Source organism: Artibeus jamaicensis, unplaced genomic scaffold, assembly GCF_021234435.1.
Source record: "Artibeus jamaicensis isolate MK-2021 breed Jamaican fruit bat unplaced genomic scaffold, CSHL_Jam_final contig_923, whole genome shotgun sequence".
NCBI classification, from domain to species: domain Eukaryota; kingdom Metazoa; phylum Chordata; class Mammalia; order Chiroptera; family Phyllostomidae; genus Artibeus; species Artibeus jamaicensis.
Genome location: NW_026522014.1, coordinates 4612209 through 4633624, shown reverse-complemented (window position 1 = coordinate 4633624; position 21416 = coordinate 4612209). Strand labels below are relative to the sequence as shown.

At 40.1% G+C, this 21416-nt stretch overlaps 1 protein-coding gene across 6 annotated transcripts in view; it reads right to left on the bottom strand.

The window, feature by feature from the left end:
* Nucleotides 1-3571: 3571 nt before the first annotated feature.
* DYNC1I1 (dynein cytoplasmic 1 intermediate chain 1) overlaps nt 3572-21416 on the bottom strand; it is a 295022-nt gene continuing 277177 nt past the window's right edge. For all 6 annotated transcript variants that reach the window (XM_037136706.2, XM_037136707.2, XM_053655067.1 and 3 more), the window contains 2 exons: nt 20869-20994; nt 3572-4327 (listed from right to left, as the gene is read on the bottom strand). In XM_037136706.2, coding sequence (XP_036992601.1) covers nt 4217-4327; nt 20869-20994 — 237 coding nt within the window. In that variant the 3' untranslated portion in view covers nt 3572-4216. The remainder of the gene's footprint in view (nt 4328-20868; nt 20995-21416) is intronic.

The following is a 21416-nucleotide window of genomic DNA, read 5'->3' as shown; positions in this document are numbered from 1 at the left end:
TTATCTGAGAAGCACTTTATCTGCCCTTCCATTCTAAATGAAAGCTTTGCTGGATAGAGCAATCTTGGATGTAGGTCTTTGGATTTCATGACTTGGAATACTTCTTTCCAGCCCCTTCTTGCCTGTAAGGTCTCTTTTGAGAAATCAGCTGACAATCTGATGGGAACTCCTTTGTAGGTGACTGTCCCCTTATCTCTTGCTGCTTCTAGGATTCTCTCCTTCATTTTAATCCAGGCTCACAGAGAGTTCGTTGGAGAGACCCACAGGGTCCTGGAGGGTGCACAAGCCCACATACCCAGGAATCAGCACCAGAAGAGCCCAATTTGCTTGCGGGAAGCAGCAGAGGGGAACGAAATCTGAGAGAGAGCAGAACAAATGCCATTGCCCCTCTCTGACCCCACCCCCACATACAATGTCACAACCCAGCAACTGGGTCACCCCACCCTGGTGAACACCTAAGGCTCCGCCCCTCATACGTAATAGGCATGAACAGACCAAAATATTATGGCTCAAGAAGAACAGCTCAAAGCCCCAGAGCCAATAAATCTAAGTGATGAAGAAATAGCCAGCCTATCAGATGCACAGTTCAAAACACTGACGATCAGGATGCTCACAGAACTGGTTGATTTTAGTCACAAATTAGAGGAACAAATGAAGGCTAAACTAAGTGAAATGAAGGGAAATGCACAGGAAACCAATAGTGATGGAAAGGAAAGTGGGACTCAAATCAATAGAGTGCACCAGAAGAAAAAAAATGACCAAACAGAAAAGTATGAAAAAACAAGAAGTCAAAAAAATGAGGAGAAGCTTAAGAACCTCCAGGACATCTTTAAATGTTCCAACATCCGAATTATAGGGGTACCAGAAGGGGAAGAGGAAGAGTGACAAGTGGAAAACTTATTTGAACAAATAATAAAGGAGCACTTCCCCAGTCTGGCAAAGGCAATAGACTTCCAGGAAACCCAGGAAGCTCAGAAAGTCCCAAAGAAGTTGAACCCAGGAAGGAACACACCAAGGTACCTGTGCTTCTTAAAATGCTCTGTCTCTTGTTTCATCTGGTGGTTACCTGAGTATACGTAATTATTGAGACTTGTTAAACTAACCTCTTCATATAAGTGCATTTTATTATATGTAAATTATTTCTCAACAAAAATACAAAAAAGTACTTTTTCTCATTCTAATTCTACATATAGTGTTTAATCTGCTTCCTTTTCAGTGATCTTTCTAATAGAGAACATCGGATGCTTTTAGGCCCATTTCCAGCTGTTACTGCTGTTTTAAACTATGGCTTCTTCATACTGACATTGACATTTGGCCTTTAGGGCAAGTGTTACTTCCACTGAAGACCGATAGTTGCAAAATTAGACAATCAGAAGAATGACCTTAACTAAAGGGTAGAATTTTGATATATGTGCATGTGGTTTTATAAACTCAGTGCTTTCAGCATTCTGGAAAGAAGAATAATTAGTGCAGAGGCTCTGTGATTGGAGGAGCAGGAGTGTCAAAGAAAAAGTGAGACTGGAAAACGGGAAACGGAGTGGTACAGCTCGGCGTGACTGCAGGTAAAGCCCAGAGAGAGTCACAGCATGCGGTGCCCGCAAGCTGCTGTGAAGATGAGAAAAGCCATCTGGTGTGTCTCGCACTGAGGAGTTCAATGTTGTAACAGTACCGTCACTCAAGTGGCTCTATTAAGAAATAGAACAGGTCAAAGGTTGAAGCAGGGAGATAAGTTAGGAGATTATTCCAAGAATTCATGAGAGAGATGATGGCGACTTGAGTTAGGGTGGGAACATCTGTGTGTGCTGATGTCTGGCCACTTCTCTTTCCAGACAAAGTAGATGGTTACATGCACGACTCACAGCTCCGTCCATTGGAAGGTTTTTCCCTCTACCATCTATCAAGGTCACCCTTGATAATGTAGCTGTCAGTCACCTTCAGTTTTCACTGCAAACTGAGCCAACCCACAGGTGAACCAAGCTCTGACCTTTGCCTTCTTTTTTAGCTGATCAAACAGCACCCCCTGCCACACCTGACCACACAGTCACGGGGAAGGGGTGCTGGTGAAATTCTGGTGTGTGGCATTGGGCTTCTGAGCTCTGTGCTCCTGCAGCTCATTCGTGCCTTTGGATCCCACTCAGATGTACATCTGGATGCACCATTTCATCTCATAAGCGGTGTCTGCTGGGTCTGTCCAACTTTACGACAGGCTGCCGGGACTCAGCTTATAATGGGTGGTTTGGATGTCTGGTATCTGTATACTCTGTGGTGAAAAGCTGTGTTTCTACTAGGACCCAGGAACGTGCCAGAAACCCTTTCTCAAAAGTCACATAACGGGTGTGGGTAGGGCAGGGGAAAGTGGTGGTGGGAAAATGAAGACAACTGTATTCAAACATGAATAAAAAAATTTGAAAAAAGAAAAAAAGTCACATAATTCTTTGCTTCCGATGGCATAGCCTTCTTTCAGAACACCAGGGGCCACCACTGTCATTTCCCTGCTGGGGCTTGCCACAGACTGCATATCACACCTTCGCCCACCACTGGCACTTCCAATACCACGGAACATGGTGAACTCTTGTCATGACTACCAGTGACTCTGGCCTTTGCAGTTTTCATTCCTCCCTCACTGAACCATTGAGAGTTTGGTCTGTAACTTGTGGGTTACTGATGTAGTCTTGGTCCTTTAGTGTAAGCTCGAGAAACTTTTACCCCCAGTACTTTATTCAATTGCTTTTAAATCTATTTAAGATACTCTATTTAATTTAAAATTTTATTTTCTCTTAACCAAGAGTTCCACTATCTAGATACCATGGGGCACTGGGAGAAAATTACATCATTATTTTAAAAATTTTAAGAATCCTACAGTTCAAGGAATCCCCACCAAGAAAGGACCATGGGAATTCTCTTCCTAAAAAGCCGAAAGCCTGTTTTCAAATGTTTTCATGACTCAACCACTATTTATTTTAATTCTCTCGAGGCATAAAATGACTTTTTGAAAAAAATTTTTCATTAAAGTTGTTTATAGACATACTTCCCAGTCCAATAGTAATAAACATTTTTTTCAGTGTGAATAAGAAAAGTGAAATGTGTAGAACATTTGGTACTTGTGCATCTTAACCTGTTTTTCTTACTCCAAGATTTGAGAGAGTTCTTGGGCAAGAGTCACTCTGGTGAAAGAGATAAGGGAGAACTTTCCAACAAACCACACACATTTCCTCATAAAAATCCAGTCTTGGTTTCGGTCCAGCCGGGTTGGCTGCCTGTAATTCATTATCAGCCTTTCGTGTGGCCCCAACGCACAGCTCTCACTCCCTTGTCACAGCAGAATTCCAATCAGGCTTTTTTCCCCAAGCACAGGACTTCCCCACGCTGGCGTGGAACATTAGGACCTGGTTTGGAACATTTTATTGGCAATACTGGTGTCATGTTCAGGAACCACAGACTTTTGTCAGACTATATTAGCTTGAATGAAAAGTATCGATGGTCAACTACATTTGAAATATTGTTAAAGTACCCAGAAATAATAGGCATGAAAATTCATTTCGTTCACTGCAACAAACCTCTAAAGACGTCAGGTCCTCAGCAGAACCGGCGCACTGTAATTGTGATTTGGGACTTAATGGAACCTCAACAGCGGCAGAGACAATACAGTCCTCTCATTATGCACATGCTCTAAGATCGTTTATTTTAATGCTTTCAAATAAATATGTTCCATGCAGCAACCACAATAAATAAGGAGCAGCAATGTTCTTCTAGTAAATCCATTCATAATGTGAGTCACCATGTGAAACACCACATCTCGAGTCTTTGGCCCTGTACCACAGCGTGAAGCACACCACATCTGCACCTAATCATATCTGGCTTCATATGGATTTAATAGGACTATGCCAGAAGTGCATGTAAGCACAAATTTAACCAGAGGTTTCCAGCTATTAAACACAGCCACTAAGTAGTTAAAAGGCAACAACGAAACCCATAAAGGTTCCCTCCCACCCTTATTTTTGAGACAGAAATATAAAGATAGAAATGGTCTGGTGAATTTCGGGTTAGTGGAGAGCAGAGTAGGATACATTGGGAACACTTGGAGCAAAGCCAGCACAATATGGCACCCAAAATGTCACGGCAATACTGATACTGAACGCATGGGGTGGAAGTGATGGCTGTGGACGTGGAGCTCCTGAAGGTGAAGGTTGGGCTGGGGAGGGGTGGCTCACTTCCACTAGGCAGACAACTCCACAGCACTCTCCTCCTCGCTGTCGGCTCTGTTAGCACGGATCTCCACGAGGGTCCTGGCAAATCGGGTCCATTCGTCATTGTGGGGCACTGCAAGCTGCAAAGCAAGTTAGTGGGAAAGGGTGAGCGAGATGTCTTTTATGTCTGAAAGCCTCGAAGCCCAGCATGCCTGCTCCTCCTGAAGCTGACATTTATTTCCCTTGGAATATAAAGGAAACAACACAGTCTTCTTCCTCGAATCAGTCAGCTCCCTGAAGTGTGGCTCTGAAACTGACAACACAAGGGAGTACAATACTGTCACTCTCAGATGCAAAATCACTTGTGGAATTCTTAAAACTTTAAAGACTCGCATAAACTATACTATTAGGTATACAGCCATGTTAAAGCACCTTCATAATGAAAATTCATCATAAGCAAACCAAGCTTACAGTGAACACAGCAAATAAAACTACTATATTGACTAGGATTTTGAAATAACTTTAGTATTGCCTTTCTAAGTCAATGCTATTGATCCTTCTTTTAAAAGTGTTGCTAATATGTCAATATACAGAAGTGCAGCTACATATACAAAGAAATCTGACTACTATGAAATAATATGATACTTATGAATGACAGTAATAGTAGCTAAAGTTTACCAAGAGTTCTGTTCTAAGTGCTTTACATGTATTAAGTCATTCCTCACAACACTCCTATGTAGGGTAATATTAGTGTTTCATTTTGCAGAAGAAGGAATCAAGGAACAGAAAATTCATCTTACCAAGGCTGCAAAGCTAGCAATATCAAGGTCAGTAATAGTATGCAATACTGATTCACCAAAAAAGGAGGGATTTATGAAATTTACTGAAGAGTACAGTCTTCTGTGTGCAATTCAGTGAAGAAAATCACCCCCACCCAATTACATGCACACATTTTGTCAGGTGATTTAAAGGACAACATTTTTCTATATAGTATCCAAAAATGAATTGCTTTAAGATACCAGGCAAGTGTCTGGAAGAGAAAAGAGAATTACTTGAAGATGAGGATCAGGATCAAGTACAAGTCTCGACAAGGTTCACACAGAACAAAACTGACAGGGAGGGCAGGGCCACTTCCGGGGAGGATCCCTGCATACAATGGCACAGTCCATCCTCATGGGCACGAGGGATACAGGTGCTGGCCACACTTTCTACGAATATTAAATAGCACGTTCATCCAATGAACATGCACTTTCAAAATATAAACAAGGAAACAAATAAATCTAAGCATTGAGATCACTTCCACAGCCGAGAAATTTCCCATTCTATAGAACCAATTAGAACTTAAAATTTTTAATATAGGGGATGATATTCTTAGATGCAACCCATCCAAGACAACTTACTGGAGAGTGACACCATTACCCTACAAAGCATATCCTTCAATTAGTGTTCCACTGTTAAGGTTAAATATTTCAAGAATATAATCCTATATAGAGGTGGGGGAAGTAGGTTCTACTTATTTTGAGAAGTGCTGTATCAGTAAGAATTCTTATTTAGCCACATGAGTGAGTTTTTAAATGGTTAAATGCTTCCCTCGTTATTGAGATGAATCCAAATTATGTTTTTAGGCAATGACACAAGTTCACAGTCCATCTGCCTACACTGAGCTCTTTTCCTGACACGGCAGTGGAGAAATGAAGCCCTTAACACAAGTGACACAGGTGAGCTGACAAATAGCAAAGGTAGGAAATGTTGGCATCGTATTTATATGAGGGAATAGATCTACTATTTCTTTCCTCTCCTCCAAAACTTGACTAAGTTCTTTAAAAAAAACCCCACAAAACAAAAAAGCCCAAGAACAGACAAAAAGCTAATCATGATGATGTAGTTATAACTTTTCTATTATAAGAAGCTAAAGCTAAAACTCATAAAGTTACCTCATAACTTTGTATAAGTTTAAATATTGAAAAAAAGCTAGTCTCACTGATAATACATAATATATTGTTCATAAAGACCAATATGCGCTGGGAGTTTGGCTTCTAAACGTGACACTATATCATTGGTTACGCTGGTACAAATGTAAGTTTACATATGATGCCATATGTAATGTTTTATTGATATCAATATCTAGAAACTATATACCAAAATAAGAAAACAGGTAAATATATTTACATGGTTTCATGTAGCAGTAATGACAAACTGTTAAGAAATGATACTAATAAAGATTATGAAACATTAAGCTTTGAATATATGTTCAGATACAGTTGGGGACAAAATTGAGTATCATTTATGACATATAAAGTCGGACATGTAACCTTTCAAAAATAAATTTTATTGAATTGAAATGTTTCTGATAAAGAAATTAAAATACCCTATAATGGAACTACATTTAACCTTCTCCATGGCAGGGGATGGGAATAATGCTATTATAAACTAACACTTGTCCTTAAAAATACAGATTATCCCTTACAAAAAGTTCCACAGTATTCTAACACATCTTGTCTTTTTGATTTGCAAAAATTGCACTTAGTTTGGAAAAATATCAGAAGCTTGTTTTTTCAAACCACTATTCCATCAAGTATTTTCCTCTCTAGAATATCATAAATAACTAACAGGCATGTTAGTTTGCTTTGGTTCACACACAAAAAAAAATTCTAGAATTGAACCTGATAAAAACACAGATGCTTCCAGAAACTTAAATTGACCTACCTTATCCTATTATATATGTTCATCTAGTTGACTATAAAAATAACCCAAGATGATTGATCGTAATGTTAGATTCAGAAGGTGAACTGCAGTTTGCCCCATTTTTAAAATTAGAATTACCATCGGGAAGCACTTTATGTATAATCTTAGCTTGTGTGTGAATGTGTATTCACAGGCTGTTTCCACACCCAAAGTTAATGATTTTTGGCATTTGAATTCCTTGTAGGTGAGACCGAACAGGTGTCCTAACAAGCCAAATCACTCTACATTCTCCATCTCTGGTTGGAACAGCATCTGTCTGGACAGCGCTGCCCTTTTTACCCTTGGCAGTTCCTGGCCCTTCTCACCTGGTTCTCTGATTAGAAACTGCTAGAAAGGAGTCTCGTGAACATAAATGCATCTGAGATTCTCTAGGGGATTTTCAATCTAATAATACCTCAATTTTAAGTAGAAACAAATATTTGCTCATGTTTTTTAGCTAAGGAAAAACTCTGCTCTCATGTCCTTCTACCTAGCCTACAAATTGACTCCATCAGCCTGGACTGAGTATCAAGCATATGCCAGCTACTAGGCTAAGAATGGAAGACATAACAGTTAATCATTCTGCCATACGATGACTACGAAATACAAATGAAAATTAATTTATTATGTTTTCTAAGGTCAAAAAGTGTGAATACCGGCATAGGCTTTTTTTAAACTTCACTGACATTCAAAATATGAAGAGCCTAAAATTTACCTTCCTTATAGCGACAACTGCAACATTTCCTGGAATGTGCTGTATGTCCAGCGAGTGGTAAAAAGCAAACGGCGTGTTAATGGCATAGTGTCAGCATCTCTGAGTTTCTGTCAAAGCATTAAATCTAGAACATCACTCTGGGTTTTGTTTTTATCCCTGAAAACCATAGTTTAAAATAACTTTCAAAGAATTACATTTGTGATAGGAAAAATATTCACAAGTTTCAAATGATGATGGTTCATTTCAGTCAATTAAAAAATCCATTGGAAGCACCATGAAGAAAATACTCCATACTTATATCCTAAGGAAGGACTCATAAAAATTGTCCCATATTCTACTGAATCAAAATGGATCTGGAAATGTTCTCCTCCTTCATATTCATTGGCCAAAGTCCACATTCAAGTTCAGGGATGACTCAAATTTTCCCTCTGCTTCGTCCACCACTGGTCACCCCACTCCCACCCCCATGTTAGGTGACTGTTCTCTAAAATTTTGCTAAATGCATAAAGCATATCTATGCCCAAACACACAGGGCTCTGATTCCTGAGATAACAAAATCTTAGCTATAAGAGTGACCAGCTTTTATAGACATAATGCTAGTTTTACAGCCAGGACCAAAAAGGTAGTTTCTGAGGTAGCAATTTGGCCATGAGGAGGAGGTAAAATGAACCTCAGACTTGAACGGAAGACCTACGTCCTGCTTTCATCTTGGTCACGGGCAGTGGCCAGGCACTTAACCTCTCTCATCGCCAGTTGTAAAATGGGGGTGATAGTGTCTGACCCATTCATCGACAGAGAGGTGGAGAGGATGAGAACAGTCATCCAGTGAAGAAAATACCAAGGAATAGGCATATGTTCTTCTTAAAACTGTCATTTTGAACGCATTCTTAAAAATGATATGAAAGTGAATGCTATCAATTTGACAACATTTGTGTGGTTTTGATTTTGTTTCCTTTAAGGATTAAATCTGACATTTGCTATGTGAAAGCGCTCAGGAAGTGGTAGGGACCTCTCTTCACCAGGCAGGAAGCAGAGGGCCAGGAGCTGAATGGCTGGCTGAGGACAACAGAACAGGCACAAGGTGTTCTCACTGTGTGTGGCAACCGGAGAGGGCCTCGCCCTGTTGAGAAATGCCACATACCAGGGCACAGGGGCAGGCAGGCAGGGGATGTTTTGAATCGCCTGCTAGAAAGACACTGAAGATTATTTTTCATGTTCTAAGATTCTTGAGAGATGAAAGGTCATCCTTATAAAAAGCAAAAGTGTAAAAGTTGTGGGAAAATTCATGAGAATTGATCATTTTAGTCCCCAGCTCTGCACAACTTCTGAGACTCTCAGAAGTCTGTCCCCTCCTCTCTGCCTGAGTAGACTAGAAGATTCCTCTGGACCCTGCCCCGCCCCGTCCCCAAATAACTCATCAGTCTGACCACCGGGGGTCTTGCCTGAGCTTCTTGTGCACTTCAAAGGAGACACAGATGGTAGAATAACTAGATTTTGAGAATGGAGTTCTCAGGTGTCAGTCAGATCATGCATCCCCATGCCAAGCTCTGCCACTTATTTGCCGTGTGTTCTTAGGAAATTTGTTTTAGTATTTTTTGATGTTCACATCTTCATTTGTGAGGAAAAAATTTTGAGACCCATCTCCTAGGACAGTTGCAAATTTTAATAGTGACAGAAAAGAAGTTCAGCATATAATGTATTTGGCCCATTATACACCCTGAATAAATGATGGTTTTCCTTCTCAATGCTTCTTCCTCTCTCCTCCATTTTTCATGTTTCTTTTTACTTTTTGCTTCCTTCCATCTTTTCATTCTTTCATTTTCTCCTTTTCAACCATACAGAGCTGCATTTTTAGAAGTATTCCTTGTATTTTATAACATTTTTCTTAAAAACCCACATAAATCATTTCCTAAATAGTCACACTTTGAGTAATAGCTAAATTTCACAAGCTCAGTGTGGGAAAAGGTTCCTTCAGATCACAAGAAAAACTCTGTCAGGCTACTTTTCATTGCACGTTTTAAAAATCAAACTTAAAGTGTCATTATTCTTCATAAATGTGCGCAGATGTACACACATACATATGTCTTTTTTATTTTTCAACTACGACTCACACAGCTTTAGCTCGCCAATCCTTTATTGCAGCCCTTTCTGCAGTGGGAACCTACATTTTCAGCTCTAGTCATAAGGCTCTGTAACCACTGAACTTGCTGTTATAAAAATCAAATGACTTTTTATAATCAGGGTTACACACACAAATATCCTTCCTGTGTCTCTTTTTATAAGCACATGGCCAACCATGCTGAACAGTCCTCAGTCAAGCCTCCCTCATTCGTGAGTAATTGTAAAGGGTTTATAGAGCCAAACACCTGATTTTAAATGGCTGCCTTATCTGCAGCCGCTCCCGCTACCCAACGCTGCATTTTTTTTATGGTGAAAATGTCCATCTCAGGCGTGGCTGAGTGTAAAAGCAGGTTAATTACAAAAACGTTTTTGATAATTAAGACAGAAAAGTATCCTGTGATTTCAATTTGGTTTCTCAGCTATATTACACATGAAAAACAAATTAAAGTGAGTAGGACTCTGGGCTTCAGGATAAATATTCCATGGGTGTGTGTTTCATCAGCATCTTTGTAATCTTTCAATTAAATTGGGTCATTAAAACAATGCCTGGGATGATTACATTAACCATGGATTCTGAACAGACACACAACATTTCACCCCCTGTAGCAGCCTGACTAGTAAAGTCTTCTGTAAGAAAGATATTTAAAAAATTACCTTTTCACTTTCATATGCATTGATTTTTGTTGTTGTTGTTAGTGCATTTACAGAAAACAAGGAGGCAAACGTGGCTTTCTACGGAACCACTGCTAAACCCCCCTTAAGCTCTAAAAGCTTTTTTAAAAGTATAATCATTAATGGCACCCCAATTCAGAAGATTGTGGACTTACTGGTACACAAATGCACGCTTGTGTTCAGAGGAAGCCTATACTTTTTAGGGCAATTCCCTTTGCCACACACAGATGGAAGCAAAGTGGGAGGTAATAAGCAATGAAACAGCCGCTGGAACGACCGAGTATACTTGCTTCACATAAATACAGCTCCACTGTATTTAACTCCTGGGAGAGTCTAGCATCACTGGTAACAATGGATAAAACCACGGACCAAAATTCCAAGCTAGAATGCAGTCCACAGAGAGCGTAAATACACTGCAGTTTTCTACCACAAAAAGATATACTGTGTGGTAACTTAGTATTTACAGCAGTTTAGAGAAGTCCAGAAAGTAGAAGTTACATTAATCTCCATTCTGGCGCATCTGCTATTAACTAGTCAGTGGGTTAAAATTTCTGTGAAATTTCACAGCATGCTAACTTATAGTCCTCTGATGATATCTGACTACATTTAGTTAAAGAAAAGAATTTCTTTGATCCAAAAATCCCTCACCCACCCAGGAAGCTTGAGATCTCTGTGCCTAAGACCTCTTCCTTGTATTTTTAAGTGAGTGATTAACTTTTATAGCATGTTTGTTAGAACAACACTTTTAAAAAATCCATTACCACTCAATTAAGGAAAGAAATAAAGGTAGGGCGTGAAAGTCAAAAGTAAATAGTGACAAATATGGGTCTGATCAATTTCAATAAACCAGCAAACATCCAAGGAAATAAATCACTTTTAAACAATATACTTAAAAAATAAACCTTTAAAAATATCCTTCATGTCAAAACTTAGCATTATAGGAAGTGTGACGAAATTCAAAGTTTTTTACCTGTGAAGGGGGGAGGGGGAATCACACGGCTGAAGAAGAAAGAGTTAATTCATGAAGATTGACCTCGTTCACATTTGCGTTAAAATCTTTATCACCCTCCTTTCTTCAGAAATTTCTTAAGCATTATTTTTTTCCTATTATTTGGAACAATCTATTTCTCTGTCCAAAAGATGGGGGAAATGCTGGAAACACTGGCTGACAGGCAATGACGGAAAATAAACTTTTTAAACTTCAATTACCACTCTTTTTCCATAACACAAAAGATCAAGCAAATAACAGGGAAACGAAAAAGCATGTGCTACTTGAGCTGACCTGTCATGTTAGCTGACTGAACATACAACCCTTCTCTTGCTGATATTATTAACTACGGGCTCTCTAGTAAATTCCTAGCAACCACTGCATCTAAGCAGTTTTGACAAAGAGAAGGCTGATAGTTAAACACCTTAAAAACATTTACCAAGGTAATAAAAGAAATGTCATTTCCTCCTACTGAATGTTTGGGCATAAAAGAGGTATTTTTATAATGTAGTCCATGATTTACCATATCTATAGTGTCCAAAAAAAGCACAATGAAAGTGAAGCATTTTTCCAGTGGTTTGATAACTATTTCAATCAACTGTTCGGCTTGCATTACACTAGTGGCCCATTGCTCACTTTTACAAGCACAGGAGGGGCGAGGGACCAGGATAGAGATCGGAAGGAAAGACAAGCAATCTTTCCTAAATGTATTTTCTATATATCCTTTTCGGTGCAAACATAATAAATGGATTATTTTTTTCCTGCCCATTAATTTATAGCCAACTTGGAGGCTGCATTCCAAATGCTTTCCCTTAACCTTCAACTTTCACCTATAAAACTTTCATTCACCCAAATATTTACTGAGTGCCTGTTAGGTACCAGGCACTGTGCTAGACCAGGATGTCCTGTTGAACTGAACAACTGTATTTATTTTGTGTGTGTTTCTGTATGTGTTCTAAATTACTTCTAAAGATTAGAAACTCTCCTGAGGAAAGTGATTCACCAAAGAAAGTCTGCCAAAGTGATTCTGTCCCCCTCCATCAAAAGGGCGGCTAGTTTTTAGGATGCTAGATGTTCGCTCTTCACTTATGGGTCCTTACTGCTCAGGCAAAGAAATACAACAGATTCCATCTCCATGTGGAGAAACTATAGGCTGTCCATAAAGGGGACAGATCTTCGGGAATGAACCAGTGATCAGTTTCATTTGCCAGCCAAAAAAGTTAGAGTGAGAATTTTTTTCTGTAACATTCAACTTTGAGACTCCAGAAGTGATAAATAATTCATGTTTTAAAAATGTAAAAGATTTTCTGATAGCTGACATTCTCCAAAATTCATGCATACCTTCCCTGAAGTTAGAATATAATGATTCCTTCACTTCCAATCTATATGGGACATAAATATTCACACATGCACGTGCCTAAGCAGATAGTGGCCTTCTCGTTAGGTTTTAGATACATCAGCAGCAGCACACACATGCATGGAAGACACGGATGACTCCTCATTTCTATCTGGGCCACTGTGCATGTAGACACACCCACGGCTGAAGCCGCTTCAGACTCCGCGGCTGGTCTGAGCTGTGATCGGAGGCTGCTGCTCTAGGCAGTCATTTTTTTCAAGATAAAATTTAACAGTTTTGAAATTCTAAAACTAAACACAATTTTGTCAGCCATAAAAAAAATTAACACTATAATTAGCGACTGCTTCAAAATCCAAACTGCTATTGAAGATGACAGCTTGAAACCACAGAAGAATCATAAAAGATGATTAATTATACAAACTGGCACTTGCTTCAGAAGGTTTATATTCATAGGCCGTTTGCCACCAAAATGGGAAATATATGAATTTCATTGAATATTGCAAATTACTACACAAACATTAATTTGGTTTTTATAAAATTAAATATTAGGGTTTTCACCGAGTCATCTACTCCATAATACATACAAGTCTAAGTGTTTTCTTATCAATTAAGAAAAAAAGTGGCTTGAAAAAATATTAATCCTATAAATCTATTTTTATAAACTTATGCTACCTGAATAAGCACACTATTTATAATCAGTCTAATCATGATCTTTTACATATATAATTATCCAAATGAAAGCCATCGCTACTACATTCACTATAAGATGAGTAATTATAACATTAATTGGAATAGTGCTTTTTCTTTTCTTTTTAAAAATTAAGCACTTTTCTGAGAAGAAATCAAGTTAACACTAAAATTACAATCATACATTTTAACCTAATTATTTTATTTCAAATACTTCTAATTCATTATGACAAGGAAATGAATTTATTATTTCAAAGTAGGTTATTTTATGTAATTATATTTTTAGCACCCAAAACCTGCCCATACAAATATGCTATTGTGCTTTTTGACTTAACTGCACAGAGTTATGGCTGGGACAACACAAATTCAGGCAAAAACTGAAACAGGCAGTTGAGAATTCCAGTGTTTTGGTTCTCGGTCAGCAAATGTCTAGGTGTTCTCAGCAGATACCTAAAAGGCACTAAGTATGTGCCTTTGTGGTTTTCGTCTAGGTGTTTGGTGTCACGGAAGTGTGGATGCCAGAGTTTTCTTTCCTGCGGAGGAAACGCCCAAGCAGTGTTTCTCGCCACCTGCAGAAAGACCAGCACTGCTGGCTGTGGAGAGTGAACTGCTGCAGCAAAGGCCTCTGAACATTAAAAAAAAGGCGTCTTGCCATCTACAGCCACACTTGCATAATGAGAAACACAAGTGTCCGGGGCAGTCACAGCTGGACTTGGGTAAGCCGGGCCCAGCTCCGCTCCCTTCTTCTGGAGCTGCCTGGGCTGAGCCCTGCTCTCAAGTCTGCCACCAGCAGGGGCGAGGGGCCTTCCTAAGGCATCGTAACCGAACTGACTGATTTCAACTGCAGGTCGTTTTCACTAAGGAACCTTTACTGGAGTTAACCACAATCTCTCAGGTGAACTTCATATTTTGTGCTCTGTACATCCCCTTCCCCACGGAGGGAGTGGATATTTATCTTCCATTTATATTCAGGGCACAAACTTCTCATGTAAAACTGATGAAGGCCTGGTCCTACTGGAAAACTCGAAGTGGTTCCATGAAGCAAACAATTATTGCTTAAGTGTAATCCACTTAAAACCATAAACGTATTGTATTTATTTTGTGTCACTCAAATCCTTTCTAACTCCCGGCACTTCCAGTTTCTCAGATGCTGCTACAGCAACGTGCTATTTAAAGTGCAGGAGAAATGGCTCAGGGACTCTCCTTTATTCTTATCCTAGCTGGCTGGGGAGCCCCTTTGTCAGGGTCTTCGTACCTTACACCTTGGCCCCCGTTCCAAACTGACTCACATAGGTCATTTTTCCTGTTGGGATTCCCAATGAGCTGTTCATTCTAAGCTTTCATTTCTGCTTTAAAATATATTTAAGTGAACATTTAAGTCATGCTTTACGTTTTCAGAAGTTACATTTGATCTCTCATGTGCACCTGCATCTTTCTTGTTTAAGAATTTTTCAAGGACCTTTTAATCTACTAACAAGTGTCAAATTCATTGCACCTACTGAAGTTTATTGTAAATGACTGGCCCCCAAATAGTCATATCAAACAAGGTATCCGAATGTTGCCCGAGTTCAGGGTTAAAACGTAAAGATGAACGCACGTTTTCTCAGGTAATTAGCGAGTAGGAAACCCAACAAAAAGAGCCAGGGCGGTACGATGCATTGATCTCCCAAATTACAGATTTCACGTTGCCATTGTATTGTTCATATTCTTCTTTAAGCTGAACATGAGTTTGGAATTTTTATCATTGGACTACTGCGGAAACATATCCGGGGATTAGAAACATCTCTGTGTTTTTCACAACGGAAAACAAAATCTTTCCTGGAAGAGGTTAATGGAAAACGAAATAATAGGAGGTGGAAGATAAACTGCTTCTTTCAAAACTGGAGCCGCAAACAGCATTCTAACGAATTCAAAGAAGTAGCAAACACGGTGGTCACGGCACAGTCACCACGGCTGCGCCTGCGCGGCAGCACCTGCGCCTTGCAGCCGGCCCGCAAGGAAACACATGTGCAGGGATGACAGGTAGATGGGCTGGCGATCGATCATCGGGACGGGTGAATAATTCTACACTCGCCAGCCCACGTGCTATTCAAATCAGCTCCACATACATGGAAATGCTTGCTATTCAGTAAAGGAGCCACGGCAGTGGTTGATTTTTATGTTTAATTCTTTAGAATATGTGTGTTCACACATCATTAAAAAAAATTCAACCATGATTAACAGCTCTCTCCAAGTGTATTGAGGCAAAATACACTCAACATTTTCAGGTTATATTTGCAGTTAATTTATGACTTGTTATCTTATCCGCGTTTCAACTAATTGAACGGAGTCATACAACTCCAAAACAAACAGAGTGCAATTCCATAGTTTGGGGAGAAAAATCCTCAAAACTTGTTCAAGAGCTAGGCTCACTTCTTACTTTAGATCTTAGAACATTTAAATGGCATGTGCCACCACTGTCTATTTAAATAACTTTTAAGACATATAAATAGAATAAAATCATAGCCAAATAATACAAGGGGTCTTCTCGGCCTTTCATTGATTTCACATAACTTCCATTTATGCTAATGGCAATTAAGCACCTGCTCCGCAAAGAAAATAGGCCCCTCTCTGTGAAAACAAATGTGTGCAGTATGTTTTCCAGACACAATGCTGACATCAAACTACCAGAACTGTGTGCTGTACACACAAAGCATCACGTGGCCTACCTGAAAGCACTGCTGTTTCATAGTCTACGCCTGAGTCCTAGGCCTGGAGCCATTACTCACGACTTTGCCATTTCAATGTAACAAAAAAAAAAAAAAAGAAGGATGGACAGACTCAACCCAGTGATTTCAGTGAGCTCCTACCCAATCCTATTTAACCCCTTCCCAGGTTCATAAAAAATTGTATCTGTACATCTGGATTTAAGCCACTGCTCTCTGCCACCATCTTCAAAGTCACAGAGGACAATTGTACAGAAGAGAGGAGGACACGATGGTGGGGACACTGTGCTGGGGCTCCCGGCAGCAGCCGCAGCCCAGCTGGGACAGGAGGAGGAGCAGACAGTCATTGACCACTGGGGACACCAGGTTCCCTCCGGCAGTGCCCTTCCAGGTCGGGGTCCATTTCACCTGGTCGGCACATCTACCTGGACTTGAGTAGCGCTGTCGCCATTGGTAGTCCCAGACGTCTCTCATCAGGGAGTTCTCGCCAATGGAGGGGCCAGACAAAGGCAGCCCCGCCCCACTCCAACCTTTGGGGAAGGCAGGACAGAGCTCTTCCCCAAAACTCTATTAGACTTTCAGTTAAAATTATGATGTAATCGAAATAGCGTTGTGGGGAGAATTAGAATATCCAATATGGTTTCAGCTCTATTTTTATTGGCCTCCTGATGCTTGTAATGTAAAGTCATTGCTATTTTAATTCAAATTTTCTTAATGGTCTTAAGAAATAGGTAATAAGAAGAACATATGGCATATACTATATTTAACAACATTTCTAAAGATTTCTCCTTCTTCCTAATGATCTAGGTCAAGGCCAAAATTTGTCATTTCTGATTTGTATCATGAGTGGTATTAAAAGAAGTACTCTTGTGGCCAGGACTGGCTACAGAATTTGCAGGGCCCAGCACAAAAGGAAAATCGGGGGGTGGGTACCTTGTTAAGAATTTTCTTAACAATTGCAAGACAATGAGAGCAGAGCAGCAAAGCAAGCTCAGAGCTCCTCTGAGCACGGGGCCCACGAGGTTGCACACCATGAAGCCAGCCTCGCTCTTGGAGCAGGACCTTGGCCAGAGGTAACCTGCTGCCCGCTCCTTTCTTCTCGGCCCAGTTCCCAGTCGAGTCAGCTGTGGGAGAAGGAATGTGAGAGATGTGCCCGCAGACACCTACTCAGCGTTTGAGGTCCAAGATAAATGGATCAAGAAAGTGGACTCAGCATTTCATCTCCCTTCCTAGAGGTTTCCACAAAACGAGGTTTTCCCTCCGCAGGCCAGCATGACCCTAGTGAGGGATTCAGTTTTCAAGGGGACCAGCGGGCCAGCGTTGAACACAGATAATGGGCGTGTGGTCTACTACCACACTGATCCTAAGTGCCGTATTTTCTCTCTTCCTCTGTATTTTTTTTCCTTTTAAAATCACTTCCTGCTCAAACCCCTTCCCTATGGTCAGCGGCACTGGCCTCAGATCTGACCTCACGTTCTAAACGGGCCAGCTGGCCGAGAAGGCGCTTTGGCTTTCTGCAGTTCCAGTGCCTTGGAAGGGCAGGGCAGCACCGTGGAGAGTTGCCCCTCTCTAAGCACAGTGGTGCTTCGTCAGTTCTAGGCTGGTGAAGGAGACGACAGGAATGACAACCATGGCACCCCTGCCCCCGAAGGGATCCGCCACCTCTTAGAAGTGGGCTTCCACTGGGCTCAGCTCTACGCAGCCCACCTTTCCTTCCCGCACCTACGGCCTCTGCAGAGTGGTCTTCAGAGATTTAGAAGAGGCTATCTTGACGAGCAAAGAGAAAAAGACACCTCCCCTGCATTTTCCCCCAGAAATAAATATGAAGTAAATTTGTAAATACCTTACAAAAATACTGAAGGAAAAGAAACCCCAATAGTTAAGACAAAATTATCTTGTTAAGTCTGAATCATTCTGAGCTATAGATTGCTTTGTGTATGATCGAACAATAGAGAAAGAACTGTGCAAACGTATAAGCCTATCCTGATTTTTGGTCATTCAGAAAAGGGCTAGAAGATTATAAAATCATCTATTCTCAATAAAATAGTATATCCTTTCTTTTCCTCCGGTAGTACATTTGTAGGGATAAACAACCCCACAAATTGTTTGGTCTATTATATGTCACTGAGATTTTTCTATAGCCTGTCTAGACTCCAGACAATAGGCGAGACTGGCCTAGAGTTGCCGGCCTTTCTATAGTCTGTAATATCACTTAGGAAAGTAAGGACAATAATACAAAAATGGAAACCAGCCTGACCTGCCAGCACAATAATTGAAATACAAGTACAGCAACACTTCACAGTTGAGAAATGATGATAGCGACCTAGCAAGAAGCTTTAGCAGCCACAGGTCAGCCAAAACAACTTTTGCAAAATCAGTCATACTCCCCAAATGAGTAGTATTCAAGTAATTCTGTCCACCAAGTAGAAACCACTTTATCACAGAAAATTCTGGATGTATATCCTGTGTTTTCTTATTGCACAGAAATAGCGTGTGTACGTATGTATATATGTAAATATATAAAGCCACAAATATATGTGTATTTATTAAATATATTTTATATATGATATTTGTGGTCAACATACAGACTTTTCAAAAGACCTGCCTTTGAATAAATGAGGCTGTGAAACTATTCTGCTTTATAGTCCTCTGGATAAAATAATGTTGCATATAATCTTACAAGAGTTAAGGGATATTATGTATCAGAAAGAGAGGTGGATGGAGAAAGGAGTTTTTAAATTTCATCTACTTTCTGTCGTTTCTTCTCTGACATGTCTCCACCTCTATTTCTTTCCCACTATTCCACTTGTTATAAACAAAGAAAAGAAAGAAAGATGGATAAAAAAGAAACTTGAGTGCTTATACTTTCCTTCTTTGCTACTTTTTAAATTTTTTAGTAAATGAACCAATAAAGAGTATTTTTTATTGTCCTTTAGTCTTATTTTAATGAAGACCAATAAAAAGAGGCACTGCATAAAAAGAATACCCATTGAAGAAAATATTTCTGTGAAACTGTCGGCAATATGTTTTTTTTTATTGGGAAGGTATTCTGTTTCCCAGGGCCAGCGCACTGTGTCAGCAGTCACCAGACCGGCTGCATCTTCAGCACTGGGAGTGGGAGTAAATATTCACCGAATCTCTGCTGTCATTGGAACGACTCGGCCTGTGGCGTCAGGAGTAGCTCAGGGGGTGTCTAATGAAACAGAAAACATGCAGGAGAGCCAAGAGATTCTCCCAGTTCTTTTACTTAGGGTGGCACATCCCCAAAGAGAAAACTTTTTTTTCTAAAGTCATTCCATTTCTGTCTCTGGCTGAATTTTTAAAAATTCCAAAAACAACACCATTTACCTTGTTTCAACACAATCACCTCAACCACACAGCGGTATATATAATATGTCATTAGAAGTTCCACTGTAGAACAAACCGTCTAGGACTGCCAAATTTCTAGAGCTGATGGATGAAACCACACAGAACCCTTCTCAATGTGAGCAGCTCAGTCCATCTACCAGGCCCTCACTGAGCACTTCCTGGGTTGAAGACATTCATGCCTACAAGTGTGGTACACCCCCTCCCCAAATGCAAATGTCATGTGCATAGTATGCCAAGAGAGCGTTGCACAACGTTCTCATCTTGTTTTGCTTGGAAGTCCAATGTTTTCTGTCTTTAAGGAAAAAAATCCTTTAACCTCATTGGAAATGAAGGTTTTTGTCAACACTTTCTCACAGAGTAAAAATAAACAGATATGCTTCAGTACAAGTGATTGATAATGTGTCATTAAATACAGTATAACAATTCAAGGAGATTTTACTGAAATAAAAGATGTAGTTTTTTCCATTGACATGTGCTATGATGTCCAGGAATATATATATATTTTTTAAGATTTTATTTATTTTTAGACAGAGGGGAAGGGAGGGGGAAGGGTGAGAGACAACCACATCAATGTGTGGTTGTCTCTTGGGTGCCCCCTACTGGGGACCTGACTTGCAACCCAGGCATGTGCCCTGACTGGGAATTCAGCCAGTCACTCTTTGGTTCACAGGCCAGTGTTCACTCCGCTGAGCCACACCAGCCAGGACAAGGAATACTGTACATACTGGGTGGGGCAAAAGTCAGTTTGGAAAAATAACACAATTAATAAGTAATAATACAATAATAAACTGTATTTCAAGTACTCACAACTGTAAACATACTTTTGCCTCAATCTGTATCATGTAAAAGATGTACCAAAGAGGTCTATATTTTATATACTACTTTGAATATTATAAAAATGGTACAAAATTCTTATTTACCTCAGCCTTTTAAACTGGCCACATTTTATACTTAAAGAGTAATCGTTTACATCTTAATGGGGCATACCAACTAACACTTGACTTTTGAAAATCAACACCAAATTCCAGATGCAATGGCAGAATGATGAGTTTGGCAGACTCGCATTTTCATGAGATGAGTGGGAAGTGCCATGACTCATCCCGGGAGAGCTGGCGATGCCACGGGCTCTGACCTGAGCCTGGACCAGTACCTACAGGGTCCTGTGTGTGAAGTCAGAAGACCAAAGTAGGTCCTAACAAGGTCTCACCAAACTCCTACTGAACAAATATTTGCAAATACATTCAAGAGTGATCTCATGGCCCCAAAAGTTTTGTCAATAATTCCACTAGGTCTTTAAGCTTGATATACAAGTCAAACTGACCCTCCCATAAAATAACATGTACCTCTCCAACATCGTAGATCCAGATACGACCTTCTGAGTCCCCAACAGCCACTTCTTTGCCAGCTTGAGCCCAGCGAACACGATTCAGGGCAGAGGCCCCCTCGATGGCCACACTTGCTGTTGGAACCTGCCGAAAAGGTCAGGAAAGAATCTCTGAATATGAATTTAAATATACATTTAACTGGATGAGTCGCCTTCTTGCGCATGAAGTTATACCCATCCCTGTGCAGAAGCAAAAGGATATTCATTGTTCTTAAATCATATACTCCATGGTACTAAGGGGTACAGAGGAGACACTTGAATGAAAAATGAAAAGAAGAGAGTTTTCCCCCACAATCAGTGGGTAGTGAGTGACACAAATATTTCTTCAGATTAGGTAGTGGGTGCATCCGATGCCCACACAAACACAGCAGCTCAGTGGGATACTTCACGATCAGGTCGTGGTTTACGGACTGATGGAGAAAGACATTTCGGGATTTACCAAGATTAAGGATATTGTACAAGGCAGGAAGGGGGAGTGTATGGTGGAATAGAAGTCATATTATTGTA